Source organism: Panthera pardus, unplaced genomic scaffold, assembly GCF_024362965.1.
Source record: "Panthera pardus isolate Hobbes unplaced genomic scaffold, ASM2436296v1 HiC_scaffold_10, whole genome shotgun sequence".
Taxonomy (NCBI): domain Eukaryota; kingdom Metazoa; phylum Chordata; class Mammalia; order Carnivora; family Felidae; genus Panthera; species Panthera pardus.
In genome coordinates, this window is record NW_026526655.1 from 52628988 (window position 1) to 52655739 (window position 26752).

Sequence of the window (26752 nt, forward strand, 5' to 3'; positions counted from 1 at the left end):
ACACATACTAGTTATATGGATCTTAAAATGTGGGCTAGTTGAAGTGGGCTAAAAATGTACAATACATACCAGATCGGATTTCAAAGACAGTACCAAAAAGAGAATGTAAAACATCGCATTAACAATATTCTTACATTGATTTCATGTTCAAATGACAGTATCTTTGGTATACTGGGTTAAATGTTATTAAGATTAATTTCACTCTCTCTTTTTTTTTTTTTTTTTTTTTAATTTTGGAGAGAGTGGACGTGAGCAGGGAAGAGGGGCAGAGGGAGGGAGAGAGTATCTTAAGCAGGCTCCACAATGAGCATGGCTCAGCAGGGCCCAATCCCAGGACCCCAGGACCCCGGGACCCTGGGACTATGACCTGAGCCAAAACAAAGAGTCAGATGCTCAATCAACTGAGCAACCCAGGCGTCCCTCTATCTTTTTTAATGCAGCTTGTCGAGTATTTAAAACTACACATGTAGCTTGCATTGTATTTCTATCAGACAGTTCTGTTCTAGAATATGGGAATAATATGTTTAGATCATTGACAGCTGACTACTCAATAGATATGTGTAGTTTACAAACATGATGCAATAAATAACTTTGAATCCTTTCAGCTATTAATAATCAATGAACAGAAGATAATTAAACTTGTACTATTTCATAGAAGTTCAGTACTTTATCTGAACTTCAAAAATAATCAGAACTGTATAGAAATAATTGTACCTAACACCAAGATAAGAGCAGAGGTATTATTTCTTTTTCACTTGTCCAACTACAGATCCGAATAATGCTTCATAATACTGTGTAAGATATCTCAGGCAAGAAAAATGAATCAACATGGAAAGGTTAGAAAATTAAAATACTGAGACTTCAGCAAAAAAAAGTAACATGCTAAAATAAAACATAACCACTATATTAACCAAAACAATTGATAAATTATATACAGAACTATAGTTTGAAACCTGTTAGAAAAAGAAAAATAGAACTCTTTTCCTTTCCCTGATATACAAATATAGTTTTGTAGAAAATAAACCTTGCAAACTTTTTTCTGCTAATTTTGCTACCATATAAAAACCAATTTCAAGAAAAATGAGGCATGTAGAAGTATCACTATTTATAAATACAGCCATGAGCTATTTTGCTAAGGTTTTGTTTTCTGTAATACAGAAAACGTAACCACTGAATGCAAATTGAGCAGTTAATGATATACCAGCATTTAACATGTATCATTCTGAATGTGAATACAATTTGTAGTATTATTAACATGGGGGCTTTGTTCATTTATTTGATCTAGCAAGACATACTCTACATACTTGGGAACATTAAATAAGACAATCATTTACAGATCTTAAATTCAGATGAGACAGTATAGTATTCAAAACACTGGTAATTCCAGTAGACAGCAAATAACCTCTAGGTGATAGGGAACCTTGGTGTCTGTACTTTGAGGTAGATATCACTAGGTGGAACTGTTGTTACATTATTAGATAATGGAGAAATAACCCTGGGTTTAAAAAAAAAATCCTTAATTTTTACTCTCTCTCTTCTCCCACCCTCACCAAGCATGCATGTGCACACAAGCATTAAATTGCTACATGTGTTTTAAATAGTGTAGGGGACATAAGAAACTATGTTGAAAAGAAAAACATTTCATCATAGTTAAAGGCCTGATAACAATATACTTTTCCCTGACATGTCAGAAGTCTCTGTAACTAGACCATAATTATGTTCAGGCTTAATATTGGCAGTTTTCACCTGCTGGCTTGACCATTTTATAATGAGAAGAGGAGGAAACCATTCAGGTAACTTATATTTAAGACTTGAAAAATAATTGCCAAGGCACAACTCAACCCTTGTGTTACCCATCTAAATTCATACTGAGAGACAACTAAGGCTTAAGCCACCCAGCCCACCCTCATTCTCATTATTACATCCTATCTACAGAGGGCACAAAGCAAGCTTTTTGAGTAATCGTTTCCTTCTTCTTTGCTGCGGTTTTCTAGTTTTGCTGTGAAGAGATGGTATTGAGCACAAAATTCAACTTACTTAATTCTTATTTCTGCAAGTTGTCAAACAGCTTTACTTTTAATCCCGACAGGTATCTCCAGGAAGCTTCATAGGATATTTTCCCTTATAACATAAATCTAAAATTTATCTCCTTTATTGGTGTGCAAAGTGGCATATTTTTATTTACAATTAACAAACTCTTTCTGCTGACTATAAAGTTATCTGTATAAGGCAGAAAGCAATTTCTGTCAGTTTCAAAATTCTTGGTTATAAGAGAGTTTCCATATCAATTCATGAAAAGCAATGCCATGAAAATGATTACATCAGTACATGTTTAACCTCTAGAATTTTAGAGAAGGCTAAAGATTAAAGAATGGACTTGTAGGTTCTTACCTTTGGTGGCTTAAATGGATAATCGGATGAAAAAGTGATATCCAGAAAAAACACACCACCTTCATATACAGAACCTGGTGGACCAAGTATAGTCGATCTCCATTCATAAATGTTATCTCCTTTAGGCCCAGCACTATTTAAAAGAAATTAAAAATCAATGTGTATATCTATAAGCAATAAATGTTAACATCTTAAACCAATTAAGTATTAAAGGTAAATTAGCAACCTAGAGCAATAAGCGATAAATATGAAAAGTAAAAGAACTAAGTCCCAATGTGTGTATACATGTATGTATAAACTTATTTGCAAACATTTCAAATTTCCAGAAAAACTGCAAAACCAAAGAACACCTGTATAACTTAACCCAGAAACTACCTGTTAGCATTGTGCCCCACTAGCTTTTTCATCTTCTCCCTCCCTCCCACACCCTCTCTCTTTCCCTCTCTCTGTATGTATGTATGTGCACATACACACTGACACCCAAGGCTTTTTTTTCTGAGCTATTTGAGAGTAAGCTGAATGCATCTGGCCCTTTCCCCATAAATACTTAAGTTTTCACATTTCCTATCCTCCAATATAATCAGAGTACAGCCACAATTTCTGTAAATTAAAAAAAAAAACAAAACACTTTAACCAATTACCTGCAAAATAATGTTGTCAACTGACCCAACAATAATGACTTTTAAAAAAATTTAATTCTCGTCCAGATACAGAATCTACTCTTAAGATCATCTATGGCCTGTGTCTTTAGTTTCCTTTAAGATGGAACTTTTTGGCCTTGACTTTTATAACATTAACATTTTTGTTAGTGAATACAGTCATCCTCCTTCCCCATCATCTCCTACTTCTTTCAATAGCATGCTCATCTTTTTGGAGTTATCTCATGTTTCATGGTTAGATGCAGACAGGGCATTCCTGGCCACAACAGTGCAGAAGTGATGTGTTCTCAGAGTACCAAGGTATTCATTCACCTGTCCCTAACCGGTGTTGTTAATTTTCATTACCTGGCTCAAGCGATATCTGATTTTCCTACTGCTTACTTACTATCTTTTTCCTACAATAAGCAACCTTTGCTCTTCAACCAAATTTCTCCCCTACATTTAACATCCATTTGTGATTCTTGACTGAACTAAACTTTACTATGATGGTGATAAAAATCATAATTTTCCAACTTTAACATTTACTCTACATTTACCAGCTGGCCCTTGATTCCTCTCTTCTCCCGTTTGTATGAATGTGTGTATTATTCACATGGTCTCATGGATTCTCTCTTTTTTTTTCTTAATGATTTATATAATTCATTACTGCCTTTAATTGTTTTGATGCTCAAATTATCCCAAATTTGGCTAGTGGGTGCCCCTTCAAAATGGCCCCTCTATTCTTGTGAGAAGTTGCTGTATTTTTATAAATACTTCCTTACTTTCACGGCATAACACGGCACAACAACTGTTCCAGGATCCCAGGCTTGGAATCAGCCATTTCCTCAAGGAGCCCTGGTTCCTTTTAGTCCCACATTTAGGGAATGTTAAAAAAGCAAAGTCTGAATGCTCGATGCTACTAATTCCCAGGTACACTGCATTATGCTCAACAACATCATTTCATTTATAAAATACAAACAAGAAAGATAATTCAAATAAAATCTAAACTCACAATTATTTGCTGGTAAGGCATACCCAATATTCCTTAAATTCTCTTCAAATTTACCTTACAGACTTCCATTTTTCCCTAACCTTTACATCATAAATTATCTTGACTTTGTGAACTAATGTACATCTAGAGCGTTTCTTCTTTTATTTTTTTTTTAATTTTTTTTTTTAACGTTTATTTATTTTTGAGACAGAGAGAGGACAGAGTATGAACAGGGGAGGGTCAGAGAGAGGGAGACACAGAATCCGAAGCAGGCTCCAGGCTCTGAGCTGTCAGCACAGAGCCCGACGCGGGGCTCGAACTCACGGACCGCGAGATCATGACCTGAGCCAAAGTCGGCCGCTTAACCGACTGAGCCACCCAGGCGCCCCGAGCATTTCTTCTTTTAAACTGACCTATTAGTTTACAAATGATCTGCATGTTTGATTTAAAATAAGGGTAAACCAGCATTGATAAATCAACCACTTGATAATCAACCTATTGTATTAATTATAATAGGACTTTCAGGTATAGTCAAAATAACTGTGTATTATTAATTCTGTAAAACAAACTGAACTGTAAACATCAGGTAAGTGATGCTATCAAATCAAACCTATGCTCTAAAAAATAGTCCATACAGAAAGGATGTAGAAAACTTGATGGTATAATCAAAATATTTGCAGCATGCTTTAAAAACCTATATTTAAGGCAGATGCATGAACAATAAAATCTCACTATTTTGGCCCATTTAGGGAAAAATATTTTTTAACATAAATACTGTTTTATACGTCTTCAGTGTACACAGCAACTGAAACTAATTACAGTAATGGCTCACTGTCCTGTCATCATTTGAGAATCAAGTATATTCCCTAAGTGAATTTTCATTGTAACTAAAAACATAATATTGAGCACTAATTTTGTAAACAAACAAAAAAGGGTTTAACCTGATTCAACAGCATTTCCTTTTCCAAGTTAATTTTTCCCTTGGTGGCTTAAGGTAACCATCATAAAATGAAATTATAGTGTCAGAAACTTTTATGGTAGAGCTGCTTCACTAAAATGATTCTAAACTATACATGTCACACACTGGTAATGTTAATAATAGTAGTAGTCATAATAATAATAATAATAATAATAATAACAACATTAGTTAAGATTTACTCCATCCATATTGCAAGCCAGGCATTGTTCAAAGCATCACGGCATAACTCATTTAATTCTCCTTACAAATCTATGAAGTAGGTACTATTAGTACATTACTATTTTTAGATGAGAAACAAAGGTTCTGAGAGTTAAACAACTTTCCATATGTCCCACAGTCACAAAATGACTCAGAAAGAACTTGGACAAAGTCTGTGAACTAGTCTGTATTGTCTTCAACAATGTGCTGTATTATATTTCTAATTTAATTTCCGGTCAAATTTTGCTAATATCTATTTGTGTAAGAACCCAAAGGGAGCTGTTATCCAAAAAACTAAAAAACAAAAACAATAATAAAAAAACAAACCATAATACAAAGTTCCTCAGTAATATTTCTTAGTTATTAGTAGAACTATGTTATGCTTCAGAGAATACAAAGAAGTTGGAGTGGGGTTACTATACTTTTTAATGAATCACAGAATTTCACACTGAAAAGAATCTGGTTGCAGCCAATCCCATCTCTTTATACTTGAAAAAACCAAGACACAGAAAGTAAATGGTACATCTTAAACCCCCTCTGCCAGTTGGCAGTAAGAGCTGTGATTCCTACACCAAACTCGTATTGGTTCTTAAATTTGCTTTCTTCTCACTTATACTGTTTTGTCCCAGGGCAAAGGAAATGTTTATTACAGCAGAATATTAAATGTGACTTCCCTTGTTGTCTTAGAGAAGACTGGGCAAGGCCAAAGCTTATGGTAGTATGATTCCTTTAATGCTCCAAGAATACTGAACCTAAGGCAAGCAATGGCTAAAATCCAGCCCTAGTGCTGGCTGCCTTATTTGGAATAAGGACACCCTTTGCCTTCTTAGAAGGTGCCACCTGCAAATCAAGACATTCTTAGTGGGGGTGGGGGGAGGAAGGTGTTGGATACAAGAACTGGCTCCACCCAAATTCAAGCAAAGTATTTTTTACAGGCTGCCTTCTGGTCTGCCACTGAGGCTTCACAGCTGAGGAGAAAATGAGTGATAAATGCTGACAATCTCAAGACAGGTGCTATTCATACCTTTTCATTAGTTAGTTTCATTCCCTCTGTTTTACACAAGGGTAACATTCCAGTAGTTCCACATGCCATTCTAGATCATTTGTGTTTCCCTCTCTGGGGAATGATGTTCACAAGAATATCACGATAACATTTCCCCAATCTTTATTAAAAAATAAACCTCTATTACTCTACCCCTCCCAGCTCCCATCTCAAAGATCTCTTAACAGGCTTTATACTCCTTATCACTACACTGAAACAGCACTTATCAAAGGTCACCAGTGACCTCATCACTAGACCTAATGCTCATTTCTCAATACTCATCTTATTTGACTGCCCCAGCAACATGTTGACACATTCGATCACTTTTTTCTACTGGATATAAACTTCTGTTTTGTTACTAGAATAACATACTGGTCTTCCTCCTAACTCTCCTGGTCCTTTCTTCTCAACTACTAGTGCTATTCCTTATCTCCCTAATCTATAAATAGAGTCAGTCCTTCAGAACTCAGTTCCTGGACCTCTTGTCTTTTCTTCTCATATCTATCCTTTTGTTGATCTCATGCAATTTTATGGCTTCCAAAAGCACCAGTAGGCTCTTAATTTCCAAATCTGTATCTCCAGCCTATGTTTTTATGCTGAATTTCAGAACTACACATTGAAATGTTTACTAAACAGTCTTTATAATATTTTGAATCTAATAATTTTGAAAACTGCCTCATATTTAACATGTCCCAAAATGAGTTCATGTTCTAACTCCTCCTACAATCCTCCCTATTTCAGTTAAATGCCAACTCCATTCTTCTAGTTCCTCATGGCGAAAGCAAAGACCTCTTCTTTAACAACACTTTACCTCGTATCCAGTATATCAGCAAATTCTATTGATTTTATCTTCAAACAAACCCAAAATTCTACCTGACCCTGATTCAAAATACCAGAATCCCCTCCTGGCTAGTTACAATAGCCTCTCTGCTTCCACCTATGGCCCTACTCCCACCATGGTAGTCTATTTGCAAAAGACAAGCCGGCAAGGCAACAGGCAGAAAGTAAGTCAGATCATGTAATTCTAGTCAAAACTTTCCAAAGGCTTACCACCCTCCTGTTCTGTGTTAAGATCAAAGCCTTCTGACCTACAAGGCACAGTATAATTTGCTGCCACCATTATCACCATCATCCTTCTTATCTGTTTCTCTCTTCCCTGTTCAACTGGCTCTAACAACCTGTTTCTCCAACACACAATGTACAGTTCCACCTCAGGGCTTCTGCACAGATGTATCTCTGCCTAGAATGTTCTTCTTCAAGATGGCAACATGGTTTGGATTCATCACTTTCTGCAGGTCCTGATTGCAAAGTCACCTTCTCAGTGAGGCCTTTCCTGGCCACTCTATCTAAAAATGTCATACATCATCTCCACATATTTTATTATTCCTATTTTCTTCTCCATATAATTTATCACTCTCTAACATATAGTTTACTTATTTATCTTACTGTCTCTCTCACCAGAATGTAAGCTCCATGAGGTTATAAGATGTAGACTAGGCTTCTTTCAGTGGATGGTACTTTTATGCCTTAAAAGTTATAAGTATTTTGGCAACTCAAAGTGACTGAAGAGCTATGGGATCTGCCCAAGGTGAGAAGGGAGATCTCAGAGAGAAAGTTTAATAGCAGGGGGAAGGAGAAGGAGGAGAATGAAGGGCAAGGGAATGTTTTCTTACTTTACCTCCCTCCGTAAATAAGGGTTCATTTATTTTACTTCACTGATACAGCAAAGTAAAATTTATTCCAGTTCTGAGTCAAATTACGAGAAAACAGAAACAAAATTGTTCACTGACACCTCACTATGCACAAATACCAAAAAAACAACAGAAAAGACTGTTAAATTCCATAATGAGAGCTCAATTTTTTGTTTAAATGTTATTACGAAAATGAGAAGTACCTTTATTCTATTGCTTTTTTTCCCCCTACAAACATCCATCCCTCCTTTTAAATACCGTATTTCCCATAAGCTAGTATACGTTCTACACAAAACAACAAGAGTAAAAAGCATGGAGAAAGTTTAGATTGAGTGACAAACTTAGCCTAAAATTTTTGTTACTAGCTGCTCTTACTGTTAACAAGTGATATAATTTTAACCATTAGCAGCATGAGGACAGATATCTCAGCAAAATTCATTTTCTCACTGCTTGAATATTAATTCAACAATTACTGTTACTGCAAGGGTCATTAACACTGTCTTTTTCCAGCACTGGAATAATTCCCAATACAATGTTTCAAATGCTCAATTTAATAATAGACTCATTTTACAAAAATGCATTTTTTAACACAATGCTTCCCACACACACAACCTTTTAACCCCTACCAAACTAAATGCCAAGATTCCATATGCTTTCTATCCCGAAGGCAGGAAGTTCTACCTTGAGCTGAACTAAATTCAAAGAGAAAAGGACATAACAATGACTTAAGCCAAGACTTGACAGAACTATGAAAACTGTGGTGTAACGGTGAAATGTTCCATTTTAAATAATTAAAATGCTAAAATGAACATTTCTATGTGTGCAGGATGCATTTAAAATGAAAAAAAAAAATCTTACTAATACAAAGTTTCTACTGAAGCATGGGTTACATAATGAAAGACCTTGAATTAAAGATGCCATATTGGCATAACTTCAATAGGACTTATCCACCCTCACTGAAATCTATTAAAAATATAAATAAAACTAAAAAGGAACTAAATACAAGGAGAGATACTCTATGTTCATGCATAAGAAGACTCAAATGTCAAGATGTCAGTTCTTCCCAATTTGACCTATGTGGTCAATCCAATCCTACTCAAAATCCCCCTAAGTTATTTTGTGGATATCCACAAACTGATTTATAAAGTTTATATATGGAGAGGCAACAGAATAGCTGACACAATCCTGAAAGAGAACCATGTCAGACACTACCCAACTTCAAGACTTACTATAAAAGCAACAGTAATCAAGTCAATGTGGTATTGACAAAAGAACAGAAAAACAGATCAATAGAAGAGAAAAGAGAGCCCAGAAATAGACCCACATAGAGTCAAGTGACCTCTGACAAAGGAAATAGAATGGAGCTAAGATAAAGACAGTCTCCTCAAAAAAATGGTGCTAGAACAACTGGACATCCACAGGTAAAAAAATAAAATAAAATTTAGACACAGACCTTATATCCTTCACAAACATTAACTCAAAATGGATCAAAGAATTACTCTAAAATGCAAAACTATAAAAACTCCTAGAAAATAACATGGGAAAAAACCTTGGTAATGACTTTAGGTATGGCAATATCTTTTTAGAGACAACAGCAAAGGCACAATCCATGAAAGAAATAACTGAAAGTTGGACTTCATTAAAATTAAAACCTTCTGCACTGCAAAAGACAATGTCAAGAGAATGAAAAGAGAAGCCAAAAACTGGGGGAAAAATATATGCTAAAGACACATCTGATAAAAAGACTGTTATCCAAGATATACAAAGAACTCCTAAAACTCAACAATAAAAAAATGAACAACACAATTAAAAAATGGGCAAAAGACCTCCAAAGACCCTTCACCAAAGGAGATATACAGATGACAAATGAATTTATGAAAAGATGTTCAATATCATATGTTGTTATGGACTGAATGTTTGTGTATCCTCAAAAGTCAGGTTGAAATCCTAACCTTCAGTGTTGGTATTAGGAGGGAGGCTATCAAGAAGTTATTAGGTTATGAGCATGTGCCCTTCTTAAATGAAATTAGAACCCCAGAGCGCCCTTGCCCCTTATGCTATGGAAGGACACAACAAGAAGACGCTATCTATGCATCTGGAAGCAGGTACTCACCAGACACCAAATTTTGGACTTCCCAGCCTCCAGAACGTTAAGAAATAAATTTCTGTTGCTTATAATCCACCCAGTCTAGGAGCACCTGGGTGACTCAGTCAGTTAGGCATCTGACTCTTGATTTCGGCTCAGGTCGAAATTTTACAGTTTGTGACATGGATCTCCGTGTTGGGCTCTGCACTGAGCATGGAGTCTGCTTGGGATTGTCTCTCCCTCTCCCTCTGCCCCTACCCTGCTCTCTCTTTCAAAATAAATAACTTAAAAAAAAAAAGCCACCTAATCTATGGTGTTAGATACATGTCATTAGAGAACTGCAAATTAAACCAATAATGAGGTAACACTATACACCTATTAGAATGGCCCAAATCTAAAACACTGACAACAATATATTCCTAGCAAGGATGTGGAACAACAGGAACTCTCATTCACTGATGGTAGAAATGCAAAATGGTACAGCCATTTTGGCAGACAGTTTGACAGTTTCTGAAAAACTAAACATATTCTTACTATACAATCCAGCAATTGTGTTCCTTGGTGTTTAATGAATTGAAAACTTAGGTCCACACAAACACTTGCACACAGATGTTTACAGTAGCTTTATTCATAACGACCCAACAAGGTGAATGGATAAACTGTGGTTCATCCAGATGATGGAGTATCATCCAAGGCTCCAAAGAAATGAACTATCAAGCCATAAAAAGACATGAAGAAAACTTAAATGCATATTACTAAGTGGAAGAAGCCAATGTGAAAACGACGTAATGTATGATTGCCAACTATATGACACCCTGGAAAAGGCAAAACTATAAAGACAGTAAAAAGATCAGTGCTTGCTAGGGCTTAGTGGGGAGGGAAGGATGAACAGGCAGAGAAGAGATCTTTAGGACAATATAACTATGATACCATGATACTACAATGGTCATTACACATTTGTCAAAACCCATAGAACGAAGAACACCAAGAAGTGAAACCTAACACAAACTATCAACTTTGATTAATGATGCAGCAAACATAGGTTCATCAACTGTAAGAAACATGTCACTGTGGAACGGTAGTGGGGAGGCTGTGCATGTGGGGACAGTGGGTATATGGGAACTCTGTACTTTCTGCTCAATTCTGCTATGAAACTGAAACTGCTAGTAAAAATAGTTTATTTTTTAAATGTTTGTTTATTGATTTTGAGAGAGATCAGGGGTGGGGCAGAGAGAGGGAAAGAGAATTCTAAGCAGGCTCTGCATGATCAACACAAAGACAGATGCGGGGTGCCATCTCATGACTGCAAGATCATGACCTAAGCTGAAATAAAAAGTCGGACGTTTGGAGAGCCTGGGTGGCCCAGTTGGTTACCTGTCCGACTTCGGGTCAGGTCATGATCTCGCGGTTTGTGAGTCAGAGCCCCACATCGGGCTCTGTGCTGACACAGTGAGGAACCTGCTTGGGATTCTCTCCCCGCCCCCCCCCCCCCTTTCCCTCGCAGGCTCTCTCTCAAAACTAAAGACAATTTAAAGAAAAAAAAGAGACGTTTAACTGACTGAGCCACACAGGAACCCCTAAAAATAAAGTTTATTAATTTAAAAAATACACATAAAGCTTAGATGAAGTAGATGTTTCTATATTAAAGCAAGAAGTAGAAAGTATTTAAGTGTTGGTCTATTAAAAAGTTTCCAACCTACAAAGGGATGCTTTCCAAAATTTTGTTTTAAAATCAGGTACTTAGGAACTTGAACACATTTTAACTGTGGTAATATAAATGGTGGTTTCAATGTTGGCTCACAAAAGTCAATTTAAACCACTTCCCCCATAACTTTTGAAGGCCACCAAGAATACCTATCCTCCACTACAAACTGCTAATTCAAACACCCATCATCCTTTTTCCCCCTCCCAGGTACTCTATTACCTTTCAGCTGCAGGAAGGGAAACAAAGATAATCTTAAATTATCAATGAGGAGTTCACTTTAACAAGATTATCAATAGTGGTCAGGGCTTTGGAGTATCTCTAGCATGAAGAAGAAATTTAACTACATTAAAGTACCTCAAATACTAAATGGACATGTGTGAACTAGACTGGAAATCGAAGCAACCTTTGTATTGGGAAAACATGTGCTGTGATAGCAGCTTCAGCAACAACAGCAACTACCCGCACTGACTGAACACTTGTATGTTGCCAGGAGTCACTATGTTAAATGCTATGTATCTCATTTATTCCTCACAGTAATACTATGAGATAGACACTGTAACTATCCCAGCTTCAAAAATGAGAAAGCCAAGGCTCAGAGCAGTTAAGAAGCTTCCCCTGAAGTCTCTGGGTTCGTAGGAAGGCAGACACAGCAAGTATATCTAGAGAACAAATGCAAGCTTAACCACATCTATTTCTTTCCAAACTTCGGGCAATTTGTTTTAAGTCAACAGGTGCTATTCCTGAGTGCTCTGGAAATAGCCCTATTTCTCTAGGTTGAGCGTAATTAGAAGTTCACAACTTACTAGGGAGAGATACAAAACAATGGAAGAGGGGAGATGGCTTAGGAAACAATACAAGGAAATAATTCTACTAACTAAAAAGACTGGTCTAGCTTTCTGCTAAGCAGTTCACCATTATCTTATTATCTTCCTATCCCCTCCCCCAGAATGACCTCTTTCCAGTAAACATAAGACCTGTGAAGTCTGGTGAAAAATGATGGTACTTACTGCTTATTAACCCATACTGTGCCTTGTTGAGCATATGAATTCACTTTGAATCTGAAAAATGTCTCTGAGATTTTACAATATCAAATTACAGTACTTTGTATACTTTCTACAGAAGATTCAATGGAGAAAATAGAAATAAATTCATTCATTCACTAAAGATTTAAGTGTCTACTATTTTGTGCTGAGCACCTACACTGGAAACTAAAGACACAATGGCCAGTGCCTTCATGGAGATTACCATCTAGCTGGGGATAAAGATATTAATCAAATAAACGCGCGCACGCACACACACACACACACACACACAAATAAAATAGAAAATTTGCTACAAAGGAGAGTTATACCTTGCTCAGTGTCAGGGGAATGTGACCTAGTTAGGAAGATCAGGGAAGTCTCACAAAGGAAGCAATGCTTGAGATAATATTTGAAACACCTAATGGTGTTTACTAGAAGGCAAAAGGGAAGAGCTGGGGAAGACTGAATAGCAAATGCAAATGCCCTGAGGCAGTAAGGAGCAAGGTTGCGTAGCAGGGACTAGAAATAAACCCAAGATGGTTAGAAACAAAGAGAACAGGGGAGAGTGCAATAAAAGATGAACTAAAGAGGGAAGTAGTAAAAATGTCCATGCAGGACCTTGTCAGGCTATATGAAAGGTATTTGGCTTTATCCTAAAAGCAACAGAAAGCCAATAAACATTTTAAGCATGGGAGCGGGTCATACTAATATTCACATTTTGGAAAACTTCCTCAGATTGCTGTGTGGAGAATAGTCTGGAAGAGGGCCAGAGGGGCTGTGGGTGGACTACTGTGGTAATCCAGGTGAAGATGGCAGGCTGGACTAAATCAGTACTAGATACAAACAGAAAAGGATGGATTTGAGGGGGGATTTCGGAGTTAAAAATCAACTGAAGTTATGTTTTTGTAATATGGGACATGAGAAGGGGATATCAAGAATAGCTCATAGTTTTTTGGAGGGTACAACTGAGATGGATATAGATACCATTTACTAAGATAGGGACCCTGGAAACAAAGCTCATTTTGGACATACTGGGATTAAGACATCTTAAAGATATACAAGAAATAGCTATCTCAAGGAGATATATGTATCTAAGACTCAGAGGTAAGGCCTGGGCTGTACATACACATTTATGAAACCTTGGTATTTAGGTGGGAATTCAGGTCTTGCAGGTAGGGTGGACCAAACTGAGATAAGGGACACATGAGATGAGATCATGTGTCACAAAAGGCAGACCTGTAGTAAATGTATATAAGAGAAGGAGAAAGAAAGTAAATGGAAGCAAAGCAAAGGAGAGATTAATTACCTGAAGAGATGTAAGAACAAACTGGGTTTGAAAAAGGATATCAAAAGGTAAGGAAGACTTCATCTGGTAAGGATAGGATGTGGGGATCATACCAACTCACAGTGAGGAAAATAAAAAAGTAATCTAGAAATATCTCCAAGATATAGGTTAAATTAAAAAAAAAAAAAAAAGGAAGGTGCAGAGCATAGGTATAAACTACAAAAGCCTTCTGCCATGTGTATGCTGGCAATAAGAACAGACTCCTAGAAAGATGCACAAAATGCTAATAGTGGTTTCCTCTAAGAAGGATCTGATGCTGTGGAATAAAAAGGAACCTACTTTTCATTGTATATTCTTTTCTATTCTTAATTATTTACTTGTTCAAAAAGCATTTAATTTAAAAAAATAAGGGGAAAAATCCCAGTGAGTTTTGTATCACTGAACATCTAAACCAAAAAGGATTTTAAATATGCAGAGTGAATTTATATGATAGGTTTTGTTATCCTCACACTTAAAACTGGAGAATTGTGGTGCCAGAGATCCCCTAATCCTGAAATAACATAGATCTATTAAAAAAAATTTTGTTTTATGTTTATTTATTCTGTGTGAGAGAGAGAGAGAGAGAGAGAGAGAGAGAGAGAGAGAGAGAGAGAAACACGTAAGTGTGAGCAGGAGAGGGGCAGAGAAAGTGAGAGACACACAATCTGAAGCAGGCTCCAGACTCTGAGCTGTCAGCACAGAGCCCGACGTGGGACTCGAACCCACGAAATGCAAAATTATGACCTGGGCTGAAGGTGGACACTTAACCGACTGAGCCACGCAGGCGCCCCTGAAATAACATAGATTTAATAAGAGCTTTTAGATATCTTAGCTAGTATTACTTACACTTTCTCAAGTACCTTCCTTCTTTGTACATTGTAAAATTAAGGGCTCATCCAAAACTTAAGCTACTTTGCCAATATACTGTGAATTCGTATCACAATCAATCACATTTGATTGGATCATCTCATTTTTATTTTCCACCTTATACTTTAAGACAGACTATGACTGGGTAAGATACAACTAACAAGATGATAAATGTGCCAAGCTCTAGTCTAGTTTACTGTGAAGTTTAAACGCAGACTCTAAACGTACCTGTTTGTTCACTAGTTTTTCTCTATGTTTTTGCTTTGACACTTGATATGAAGGCCAGGTATGCAAATGCATACTTCTACCAGGAAATGTTTGTGTTGTGAGCTGCATCTTTGTTCAAAACTTATGTCCACACAGAATCCCTAACCTGAAAAAGACTTTCAAAATTCAATAAAGCTTATTTTCCTACTTATGTTCGGCTTTACATAAGATCTTTTTCCTCAGTGGATAATGTAATTATAAAGCTTAAGAATACAGGTAGTGCACATAGATATAAAACAGTGAGGTATTCCCAAAACTCAGTGTTAATGATTCATTCTTGTAACACTTACGGAGTACCCATTATGTGTTGGGCACGGACAGGTACCAAAAACAGAGTGATGAACAGAACAGATATGACATCTGCCTCATAGAGAATATGCAAATAGTGAACAAACAACATAAAATTATCAATATGAAATAACACCAGAAAAATGCAAAGTCACTTATGTAAGCAAAGTATCTACCAAAAAGAGTACAAGGAAACAGTACTTAACATATTGATCCTTTGGGTTTTTTTGTCCTAACACATCTAAGGCATGGGCTATACTCCCATCAGTTAACACTGGTTCACTCAAGTAGTAAGGGGAAAAGGAAGGAATAAGGTGGAGAAATCTTCCAGGTGATTTTAATAAGCAACCCCTTAAGAGCTACTAAGTTCACCAATGGCATTACCACATCTAAAACCATGGATCACAACTCTGGCTGCGCACAGAGCTTTAAAAATTACTGATTCCTAGGCCCTACCTAGGAGGTTCTGATTTAATCAACACAGCTGTAATCCAAGCTTAGAGAAGTTTAAAAACTTACCAGGTGATATAATGTGCAGCTGAGATTCAAAACAACTGGGGGAAAGAGATCTGATACGCAGGAAGAATGGGAAATGAAAGCATGGAAACATAAGAACATATTCCAATTCTCAGGTATGATATAACTATCTGGGCTCTGTAACTGTTACTCCTACTGGGCAGACAGATGTAAGAGACTTTAACAATTTTTGCCAAACTCATTACAGTTTTTGGATTATAGTGAATTTACTAAGGTAATGCTACTCTGGTGGGCTCAGCCAGGTACATGCCAACCTCCCTGGACAACTTCCCTAATCACCACACCTTAAAAAGCTGCAGTGATAACCAGGAGAACGCAACTTTTTTCCAAACATTGGTCATATAAGGGAAGGTCTCAAAAATATTCTTACTCATATAATGCACAAGTAGTTTTGCCTATGATATATTTGCCATTAAAAAGTAAGATCCTTGCTCTTTCTGCTCTATGCTGTCTCGCCATTTCCCTTTCGGCTTATAAAGCAGAAGCAGACTTAAAAGCATAAACACGAAGCAAAGCTATCAAAATAGGTAAAATCTTATTTCAAAATCCTACTTAAAAATATCTATTAAATTCTCTCTCATTACATTCAACATTTAGAAATTTCTACATAATGGGAAAATATATTATTAATGATATACAATATATAATTATTAAGTCTACAACATTCACCAGTAACATCACTAGTTACTATAGGATCGTTGTGCTATAAAATACTTTTAAAACAGAACTGAACAATTTGAGACCTGTACTTGCCATACAAGGACTTTAGTAATACCTTATCACCTAAAAAAGCAAAGATTCACTAGGAAGATCAAGACCACATTAATCTAGGGGAGCCTGGGTGGCTCAGTCAGTTAAGCGTTTAACTTCAGCTCAGGTCATGATCTCATGGCTTGGCTCATGAGTTCAAGCCCCATACTGTCCTCTGTGCTGACAGCTCGGAGCCTGGAGCCTGGAGCCTGCTTCGGATTCTGTGTCTCCCTCTCTCTGCCCCTCCCTCTCTCTTTCTCGAAAATTAAACATTAAAGTATTTTTTAAGAAAAGAATACATTAATCTATGTGACACAGAATAGTTTTATTGGTATAATAGTGGAATACTGAGACTGGGTCAGAAATTTGGTATTACAAAAGCGGCCGCTACCCAATAAGCAAAAAACAAATACTCTTTAGTATATGCCTTACAGAAAATTTAACCTGCTACTAATGTAAATCCACATTGTCTATCATCTCCAGCATTCCCTCTCACCTTGAAAGATTCTTTTCTCTACTTCCATCCCACATTATCTGGGCTTTCCCTGAATGCAGTTCAGCCTTTGGCTTCCTACTTTTTGCTATATGTAATGCCACAGATACCATCACCCATCCTATGTATATTTATTGCTTAGACATATCCTCTTTCATAGTTTCTGAATCTTCAATTGTAGCATTATAGATTTGCATTTATCATTCTGCTTCCTCAAGTACCAGACACTGTACTTGTCTGTCCTATTGTCACCTGAAACTCAACGAAGTTAAAAAAATTTTCAAAACAAACCTGGGCCTTCTAAAGTCCAAAAATTATATAGCACTTGACAAAAGTGCAGGAGGGACAGTCATGCTTATCCACAACTGGTGGGAGGAGAAAGGAGTACAACTTCCCTAAAAACTATCCTAAGAGAATGAACACAGATGTGGACGAAGATTTTTGCATAAGGAGGCTGAAAGCAATATAACAGTAGTGAGACTCAAAATAACTTCAATGTCCAACAAAAAGGTATTAGGTTAAATCATTTGTGGTTTTCAAAGAACAATGATAACTAATAATCAAGTGTTGAAGGTTATTTAGTGGCATGGAAAAATATGATAGATTAAGGTGAGAAAGGTCACAAAACTGTATACCAGTAGTAACCTAACTATGTAAAATATGTATATGAATAAAAACATTAACAGTGGTTATATCTACAGTAAACTCATAGCTGATTGTGTACTGTTTTGCCTTTGTGTCTTAGCAAATATTCTATAATAATTATACTTTTATAATCAGAGAAAATGTTTGTTTTTTGTAACGGCACTTTATCACCATCTATGTAGGCATAAAACTAACTGTATCCGAAGGTCATGGAAGTCCTTTAGAATCCTTGCAAAAATTCCTCAAGTCTCTGCTCAAACCATTTCTTCTCCCTCCCTAATCACTCCTACTTCCTTCAATACTCTTTACCTGAATTCATTAATAAACAGAAGGCCCTCTGTAATGCTAAAAGGGACTCCTCCTTCTTTTTGAACTTATCCAGTACACACTGCTATTTGGCTTTTTGGTTAGGGCACACTGACAGAAGACCAACTAGAAGAAGTGCACAGCAGCTTGAGGTCAAGGCAAAAAACAAGAAACGTGTAAACAACCCCTGAAGGCACAGAATAGTAACATGTTTCAAAATAACAGCCTTGTGTTAACAGGAAAAGACTGAGTGATGTCCAGCACATAATCTGTTTCCTCAGCATATATTCTGTAAAACTTAAAAAGTGCTTAAAATGAACATGTTAGACCAAAAGACAGGACAACTAAATTCAATGTGGTATCCTCGCATGGACCCTGGAATCAAAAAAAAAGGATATTTGTGAAAAACTGATAAAATATGAATAAAGCCTGGAGTTTACTTACTAGTAAACTAATGTTAATTTTCTAATTATCTAATATTAACCCAATATTAATTTCTAATTACTAACATTACTTAGTTTTGACCAATGTAGCAGAAGGCTTCATAAATACTCCTCATTTGCAACTGCTTTCTACTGCCTAAGGGACAGTCACCAGTACAGTACTAAGGCAACAGTAGTGCAAAGGAAAGCCGGTATGACCCTCCACTCTGTGGTGGTAGGGATGAAGTCTCCGCCTGGCACACCACGGCTCCCATGGACCACAATGCCTCAGGTCCAAGGCTTGGTTTCCATTCAGTTCACGGAATGAAAGCATCAGCCATTACCGTATTAAGAATCTTTGTATTTCCCAGCATTCACAGAAAACTCTGGCATCCATTTTTAACAAATAGTATGGAGCTATACTGACCATTTATATAAAAAATATTTCACACTAAGCTTCTATTTCCTGTTCAATGCTCCTATAAGGAGAGGTAAAGGTTTTGTCTCACATTTGACACCCTGTATGAGGACCAAAACCTACTCGAAGGATAAAAAACAGACAAAAAATGCCACTGAATCTTCATTGTACTTCTTTAGAGAAAAGGAAATGTGCTGAAGCATCAGAAGGAACCGCCAAGAGCCTACTTATGAAAATTCAAGTCTTCCGCTCCCCTAAGGTAAAGAGTATTTCATTTACTGCACAGTCCAACTCTTCTGATCAACTTAACAATATGACAGTAAGGAGAATGGTTTTATAAAAATCCCAGGAAATGTTTTCTTAAATGACATTTAAACTATGATTATTTTGAATAATAGCTGCTGAAGTGATTTCCTTTGTCATCAGACTAAACAGTTTTTCTAGTATTTTTTTAAGCTGCGATCCACCTAAAAGCTCTAGTGAGATTACCTATCCTCATCCTTTGTATCACACCTTACGCTAAACACAGATTACATTTTATTCTAACCTTAAAAGTTTAGATGTTACAACATTTATGTATGTCCCAAAGCAGCTAGTATAATGCTTTCCACATAACACTCAGTGGATGCTTGCTGAACAGATGTCAAACATTATAAAAGGCATCATGGCACAAAATTCTTTATAAAAATTGTTTTGTCCTATCCACCAATTTTTTACTTTATGTACACCAGAAGCCAGGTACTGTAGACTGGGGTAAGGATAAATAAGATGCCACCTAAGTTTACAGATATGAAAATGGTTAAATGCAATGGAGTATAACAGGTGCAGAACTAGAGACAGTTCAATGACCCATGGAAGGAGAAGAGGATGTATCAATTGTGTTCAACTGGGTAGAACAGGAAGCTGTATGCATGCCTAAATATACTGCATGCCATTTTCCCAGTAAAAGGAGAAAAAAAGTTTTTCCCAACTTAAGTGTATCAATTTTTGGAATGCCAAGAAAACTGTCACATGGCCACTTAAATTATTTACTAGTTTAGCAACAGATATTTTAAATCACCCAATATAATAATAAATTAACTTGCAAATAATGCTTTCTTCCACTGTTTCATTAAAATTTTATTCAACTCCTTGGGGTGCCTGGGTGGCTCAGTTGGTTAAGCATCTCTTGGTTTTGGCTCAGGTCATAATCTCACAGTCATGAGTTCGAGCCCTGTGTCAGGCTCTGTGCTGTCACTGTGGAGTCTGCTTGAGATTCTCTCTCTCCCTCTCTTTGCCCCTCCCCTGCTCTTTCTCTCAAAATTAATAAATACTAAAAAGTTACTTTTATTCAACTCCTTGACGTTAGTGTTATGATCGTCACTAGAAGGCTTTTCTAGAGTACATTATCTTCACTTCTAAGTTACTGAGATGCAGCACTTTTGATTCTGCACTTGATGCTGTTAAATTTTATCAGCCAAAAGTAGTTTGTAAATGTTAAGACCAATGTTTTTTCATTCAGCCTAAAAGGGTGTTCATTATATGCTCAATATAACCATTTATTATACTCTTCTGTTTTAATCAGCTTGGCTGAGGTATAATTTATTTATAATAAAATTCACCATTTTGAAGTAAACAATTTGATGAGTTTTGACAAATGTATACAATCTTATAACATCGCCACAATCTCGATAGAAAACATTTCTACTACCTCAGAAGAGTTCTGTGGTGTTCCTTCTCAGTTAATCTCTTCTGCCCACCCCTTGGCTCCTAGGAACTACTGATCTACTTTCTGCCATTTCAGTTTTGTCTTTTTCTAGAACGTCCTATCACTGGTAGCATGCAGCATGTAGAATTCTGTAACTGAGCTCATTCATTTAGCATAATCCCTTTATACTCATCCATGTTGTGGTGTGTATCAGCAGTTCATACACTCACACAGATACATCACAATTTATTTATTCGTTCAACAAACTAGTAGACACTGGACTGTTTTCAGCTTTGGGCAATTAGGACCACACAACTGTTATAAATATTCAAGTACATCTCTGTGGAAGTATGCTTTCATTTCTCTTAAGTAAAAGCCCGTAAGTGATATTACTGAGTGTATTAGCTTCCTAAGGCTACTACAACAAAGTATCACAATACGGGTGGCTTAAAACAACAGAAATGTACTCCCTTACAATTGTGTGGGCAAGAAGTGTTTCAAGGTGTAGGTAGAGCCACACTGTCTTGAAGTCTCTAGTACTAAATCTGGTCTTTCCTCGTCTCCTGGTCCTGTCAGTAATCCTTGGCAGCCCTTGGTTTACAACTGCATAATTCTAACCACTACCTTCCATCATCATATGGCATTCTCCCTTTTTGTCTTTATGTGGCCATCTCTCCCTTCTTTGTCTCCTGTGGCTCTCTCCTCTTATGAACACAAGTCACACTAGATTAAGAACTCCCTACTCCAATATAAGCTTCTCTTCAGCTGCAATGATCCTACTTTTTTTTTTTTTTTTTTTGAGAGAGAGAGAAGATGGAGTGGCTCGCATTTGGGAGAGGGATGGGGGGGGGGGAGGAGAGGGAGGGAGGGAGGGAGGGAGGGGAGAGAGAGGGAGAGAGGGAGAGAGAGAGAGAGAGAGAGAGAGGGAGAGAGAGAGAGAGAGAGAGGGAGAGGGAGAGGGAGAGGGAGAGGGAGAGGGAGAGGGAGAGGGAGAGGGAGAGGGAGAGAGAGAGAGAGAGAGAGAGGGAGAGAGAGAGAGAGAGAGAGAGAGAGAGAATATGAATTTCTTAAGCCAGCTCCACAGCTCAGCTGGAGCCCAATGTGGGGCTTGAGCTCAAGGCCGTGAGATCATGACCTGAGTTGAAATCAAGAGATGCTTAACTGAGCCACCCAGGTGTCCCCATTGGTCACATTCTGAGGTACTTAAGGGTAGGACTTAAATATACACTTTTGAGGAACACAATTCAATTCACCGTACTGGGTCATATGGCAACTGTGTGTTGATAACAACAAAATGCAAACCTATTATTCAAAGTGACTGTAACATTTTGCCTTGTACCTCAACAGCAGTGTAGGTCAGCTCCACATCCTTCCCAACATTTGGTGTGATCTGTTCTTGTTTTAAAGTCCATGTGTCGTTGTATCTCACTGTGGTTTTAATTTGCATTTCCTTCACAACTAATGATGTTAAGCATCACTGTAATTTATAAAGCTTTGTAGGTGACACTCCTATTCAATCTTTTGCCCATTTTGAATTTGCTTTTCTCACAATTAAGATGTAAGAGTTCTTTGAATGTTCTAGATACAAGTCTTTTAACAGATACAGGTTTTGCAAATATTTTGTCTATAACTTGACTTTTAATTTTCTCGACAAAATCATTTTGATGAAGTCCAACTTACCCATTTTCTTTTATTTCATGCTTTTTGTGTCCTAAGAAATCTTTGCTTAATCTAAGGACATAAAAACTGTTTTATTCTTGAAGTTTTATCACATTAAACTTTTACATCTAGACCTATTACCCATTTTGCATTAATTTTTATGTATGATGAGTGGCAAAGGTCAAAGCTTGTTATTTTACAAATAGGTATTCAGTTATTCTAGCATCATCTGTTGAAATCTTTCCCCACAAGAATATTTTGGCACTTCTGTGAAAAGTCAGCAGATCAGTTATGTGTAGATTTATTTGGGGACTCTCTATTCTGTTCCACTGATCTACATTTATCCATCTGCCAATACCATACTACTGTGATTCCTGTAGCTTTATATGGCATGTGTCAGAATCAGGTAGTGTGAATCCCCTCATTTTTTCCACTTCCAAAAATCAGAATGTCCAAAATGATGCCAGACACAATCCAGTCCCTCCATTCTATCCATTTCAATTTACAAAATGTGACATTTCAAAGATATCATCCAAAAAAATGACAATTATATCTCTGCTGTTTAATGAATATACTATGTTAATATCAGCTACAACACCGGAGGCTTACTTTATCACATACCAAGAGTTCAATTTCATATAAAATCAATCTTGAACTCTACGACAGCTGACTACTGAAAGATCAAAAGAATTCATTACCAGCTTATATGGCTATTATGTAAGCCTCCTCCTGCCCCCATGTCCCCAGTGCAAGAACCCTGAAAATGTACGGAGATTTGTATTAGCAATAACAATTATCTAAAACTTAATTCATACTCTTTAAAAACATATAAAAAATTCAATAAAATGACAACTGTTGCATATAAAGAAAAATAAGTCATTATAAGGACTGTATAATGACTAAAATACCTCAGAAAAAGAGATAATATATATAGATCACTATATATACTCTTAAATTATCTCTTAAATTTTATATACTCTTAAATTATCTCTTAAATTTTATATACTCTTAAATTATCTGTATCTATCTACATACCTACCTGCATACATTTCCATGTACATATTGCATTATACAAATCACAGAATAGGTACCTTAGGAATTTTTTACTTATAGGTTTCACTAAAAACTACTGAAAATGGTGTTGTTCCTTAAAGAGAATACATACAAATACTGAAACAAAACAGTTTTCTGTAATATACACAAATTAAAAATTATGAATACTAATTCTAAAGTACTTAAGTTACTTAGCTTATGAATGGTTTTTATATTATAGATATTATGTAATTTTTCCAAATGAGATTTTGCCATTTACCTAAATAGAATTTATCTATTAGTCAGTTAAGTATCCAACTCTTGATTTTTGCCCAGGTCATGATCTCACACTTTGTGGGATCGAGCCCCACATCAGGCTCTGCACTGTCAGTGAAAAGCCTGCTTGGGATTCTCTCTGACCCTCTCCACTTGTGCTTTCTCAAAATGAACTTAAAAAAATAAATAACCCAGAATTTATCTACCTAAAATTATCTAAATACTAGCACTTTTCTTTTTTCTCTACATTTCATAAATTGTAAGTATCAAAATTTCTTCTGTGAAAATGTTATCACATATCCTTTAAATGTGTTTAGAAAAATCTCCATGACAATGACAAAATTGTGTTTAGGTTCAAATTCTGATTTTTTTCTATTACTCAAAGCATTTCACCTGTTGAAAGCCATATTTTGTTCTTCTCAATACCTCTTATGAAACATCAATACAAACAGAATTGAAGTACAATGGAGTGTATATACTATAACTTGAGTGGGGCATAAAATAATATTATGACATGCTAGTTCCAGGAAGTTTCAGATAGAGTTTGATAAGCCTAAAATTATGCTTGCCCATAAATTTCAATGGTTCTGAATTATAGTTGGGATAAGGAAGTAAATTTAAAAATTTTATGTTTTCAATCTCATTTTCTTTGTAGGTTCAAATTATAATGATACACTTAAAACTTTCTTTTATTTTTCAGACTGAATTTTTCTTGAGAAAAATATTAGCTTTAAAAAAACGCTTTTCAGTTAAAAAAATGTATACAAATGAGAAAGTGCTAAGATACAAAGAACATATTCAAAAGCACAGCATGTTTCACTCTGATATTTTTTTGAAACTTCATTATTTTATCTACATCATCTACACTAGAGAGATTCCCTATGACAGGAGCCATTTGAATAAATTAGCCAAAAGGTTTTTCTGTAGTCTATTTATATGCAAGAATAATATACATTTTTATCAGATAGCAGAAGCTGACTCTCCAGAAAAATAAATGTTACCACTTAAATATTAATGTTGAATATGTGTTATTTCACGCAATTGCTACCAGATGAATAAGTAAGGCCAAGTTCTGTTTTCCTTTTCTTTTAAAATAATGATGTTCACTTTAGCTTTCATCAGATACTACTTCAACACAAAGCTTCATATTGTCAGAGACATCTCCTAAGGAAAGCTGGGCATAGAATGTGCTCCAAGTAGCACTGGAAGCTTCTGCTTCCTCAAAAGAATAAAAACCTCAGAAGAGTGATCATCAGCAGTTTTTGGTTTCCAGGTCTGGCTAATGGGGTACCCGCCTAATACAGGTTGCCCAAAGCAGAAAATAACTTCTGGACGATAAGAACAGGTTACATGGCATTTCCAAGTCGGCTTTTGCTTTAGACAGAAACAACAGCATTTAAAAACTCATTAGTCTGGAACCATTTAAATCAGGGAAGAAGCTGACCAAGTTAAACTGTTCCGTAGTCCTGTATTATAGGAGAAGGCACTAACCTATTAACTTAGGACTCCTTTCAGTAGGCATGGTAAAATTTCAAAAGAACTATAATAAAACTGAAATAGTGTATATCTTCCAAAATGGATATAGAAAAAAAATGTAAAAAAACCTAATAAACAAGTAAAAAGTCTTCAATAAATTTACAAAGGGAGAAAGAAAAAGGGGAGGAAGTAGTAAGACAGGGACAGAAAAAGAAAAACAGGAAGCACTAAGTAGATGGCAGAAACATACCCTACAACACAATAAATATAAACAGATCACTTTTCAGAGATTGTCAAACTGAATTCACAGGCATACACACACTTACATATACATACAGTAATATGGTATTTTTAAAAGACAAAAAAACAAAAGCTATGAAGATAAATGTTTCAATTTATTGAGGCGTATCATTTAAAAAAATTTTTTTTTAATGTTTATTCAATTCTGAAAGACAGAGAGCAAGCAGGTGTGGGGCAGAGAGAGAGGGAGACACAGAATCCGAAGCAGACTCCAGGCTCTGAGCTGTTAGCAAAGAGCTTGACGCAGGGCTCGAACTCATGAACCATGAGATACTGACCTGAGCCGAAGTCAGACACCTAACCGACTGAGCCACCCAGGCGCCCGTGAGGCATATCATTTTTAACTTGCTTTTACCTAATAAAATATTGTCAAGATACACCGCTAACAGGAAAGATGAGACAAATGCATACCTTCCTATACTTCTTGTTTTGTTTTTGATAAGTCAAGCAGGGAAAATAAATGAAAATATAGAATATCTGCACCACACAATTAATGCAGACATACAGAACTTTCTATAATGGAGACATATAGAACCTTACACCTAACAATTAGAGAAGACACATTTTTCCCAAAGTACTGAAAATACTTACAAAATCTAACCATGTGTTAAGCCAAAAAGCAAATTTCATCAAACATTTAAAATCACAGTATCAGAGGAACCAGTAATTACAGGTAAAGTTACAGTGTGGGGGCTTAAAGTAAAAAAGCTGAAGATCAGCAAGCTAAACACCCTACAACTACAAAAAGAACTACAGTATAAAGCTACAATAAATAAGAAAGGAAGTTACAAAGGTAAAAGTATAAATTAGTGAAACAGAACACAAACACAAAACACACAATCAACAAAAACACAAAATGAAAACCTTATGCACAGCGAAGGAAACAATCAGGAAAACTAGAAGGCAACGGACAGAATGGGAAAAGATATTTGCAAACGACATATCAGATAAAGGGTTAGTATCCAAAATCTATAAAGAACTTACCAAACTTTTTTTTTTTTTTTTTTTTTGGCTAAAACTCATAAAATAGATAAAGCTAATACTGAATAAGAGACGGCACAAAACAACAGACATGCATAAATCTTAGACAAATGATCCTACTCTTAGAAAAATGTAAGTTACCAAAAGGAAGCTACTATGAGAATACTGCTATAATCAATGAAGTAATTGATTGGTAGTAATCCTCTACCTTTTTCTCCACCACAAACCACCACAAACGCAAAACTTCCAGTTCCAAGTATTATTTTACAGAGTTCTAACAA

General features: G+C 36.2%; 1 protein-coding gene across 4 annotated transcripts in view; it reads right to left on the reverse strand.

Annotated features, from left to right (window-relative positions):
* UBE2E3 (ubiquitin conjugating enzyme E2 E3) overlaps positions 1-26752 on the reverse strand; it is a 90620-nt gene that overhangs the window by 3756 nt on the left and 60112 nt on the right. For all 4 annotated transcript variants that reach the window (XM_053907230.1, XM_053907228.1, XM_019461089.2 and 1 more), the window contains exon 4: positions 2392-2524. In XM_053907230.1, the coding sequence (XP_053763205.1) occupies positions 2392-2524 (133 nt within the window). The remainder of the gene's footprint in view (positions 1-2391; positions 2525-26752) is intronic.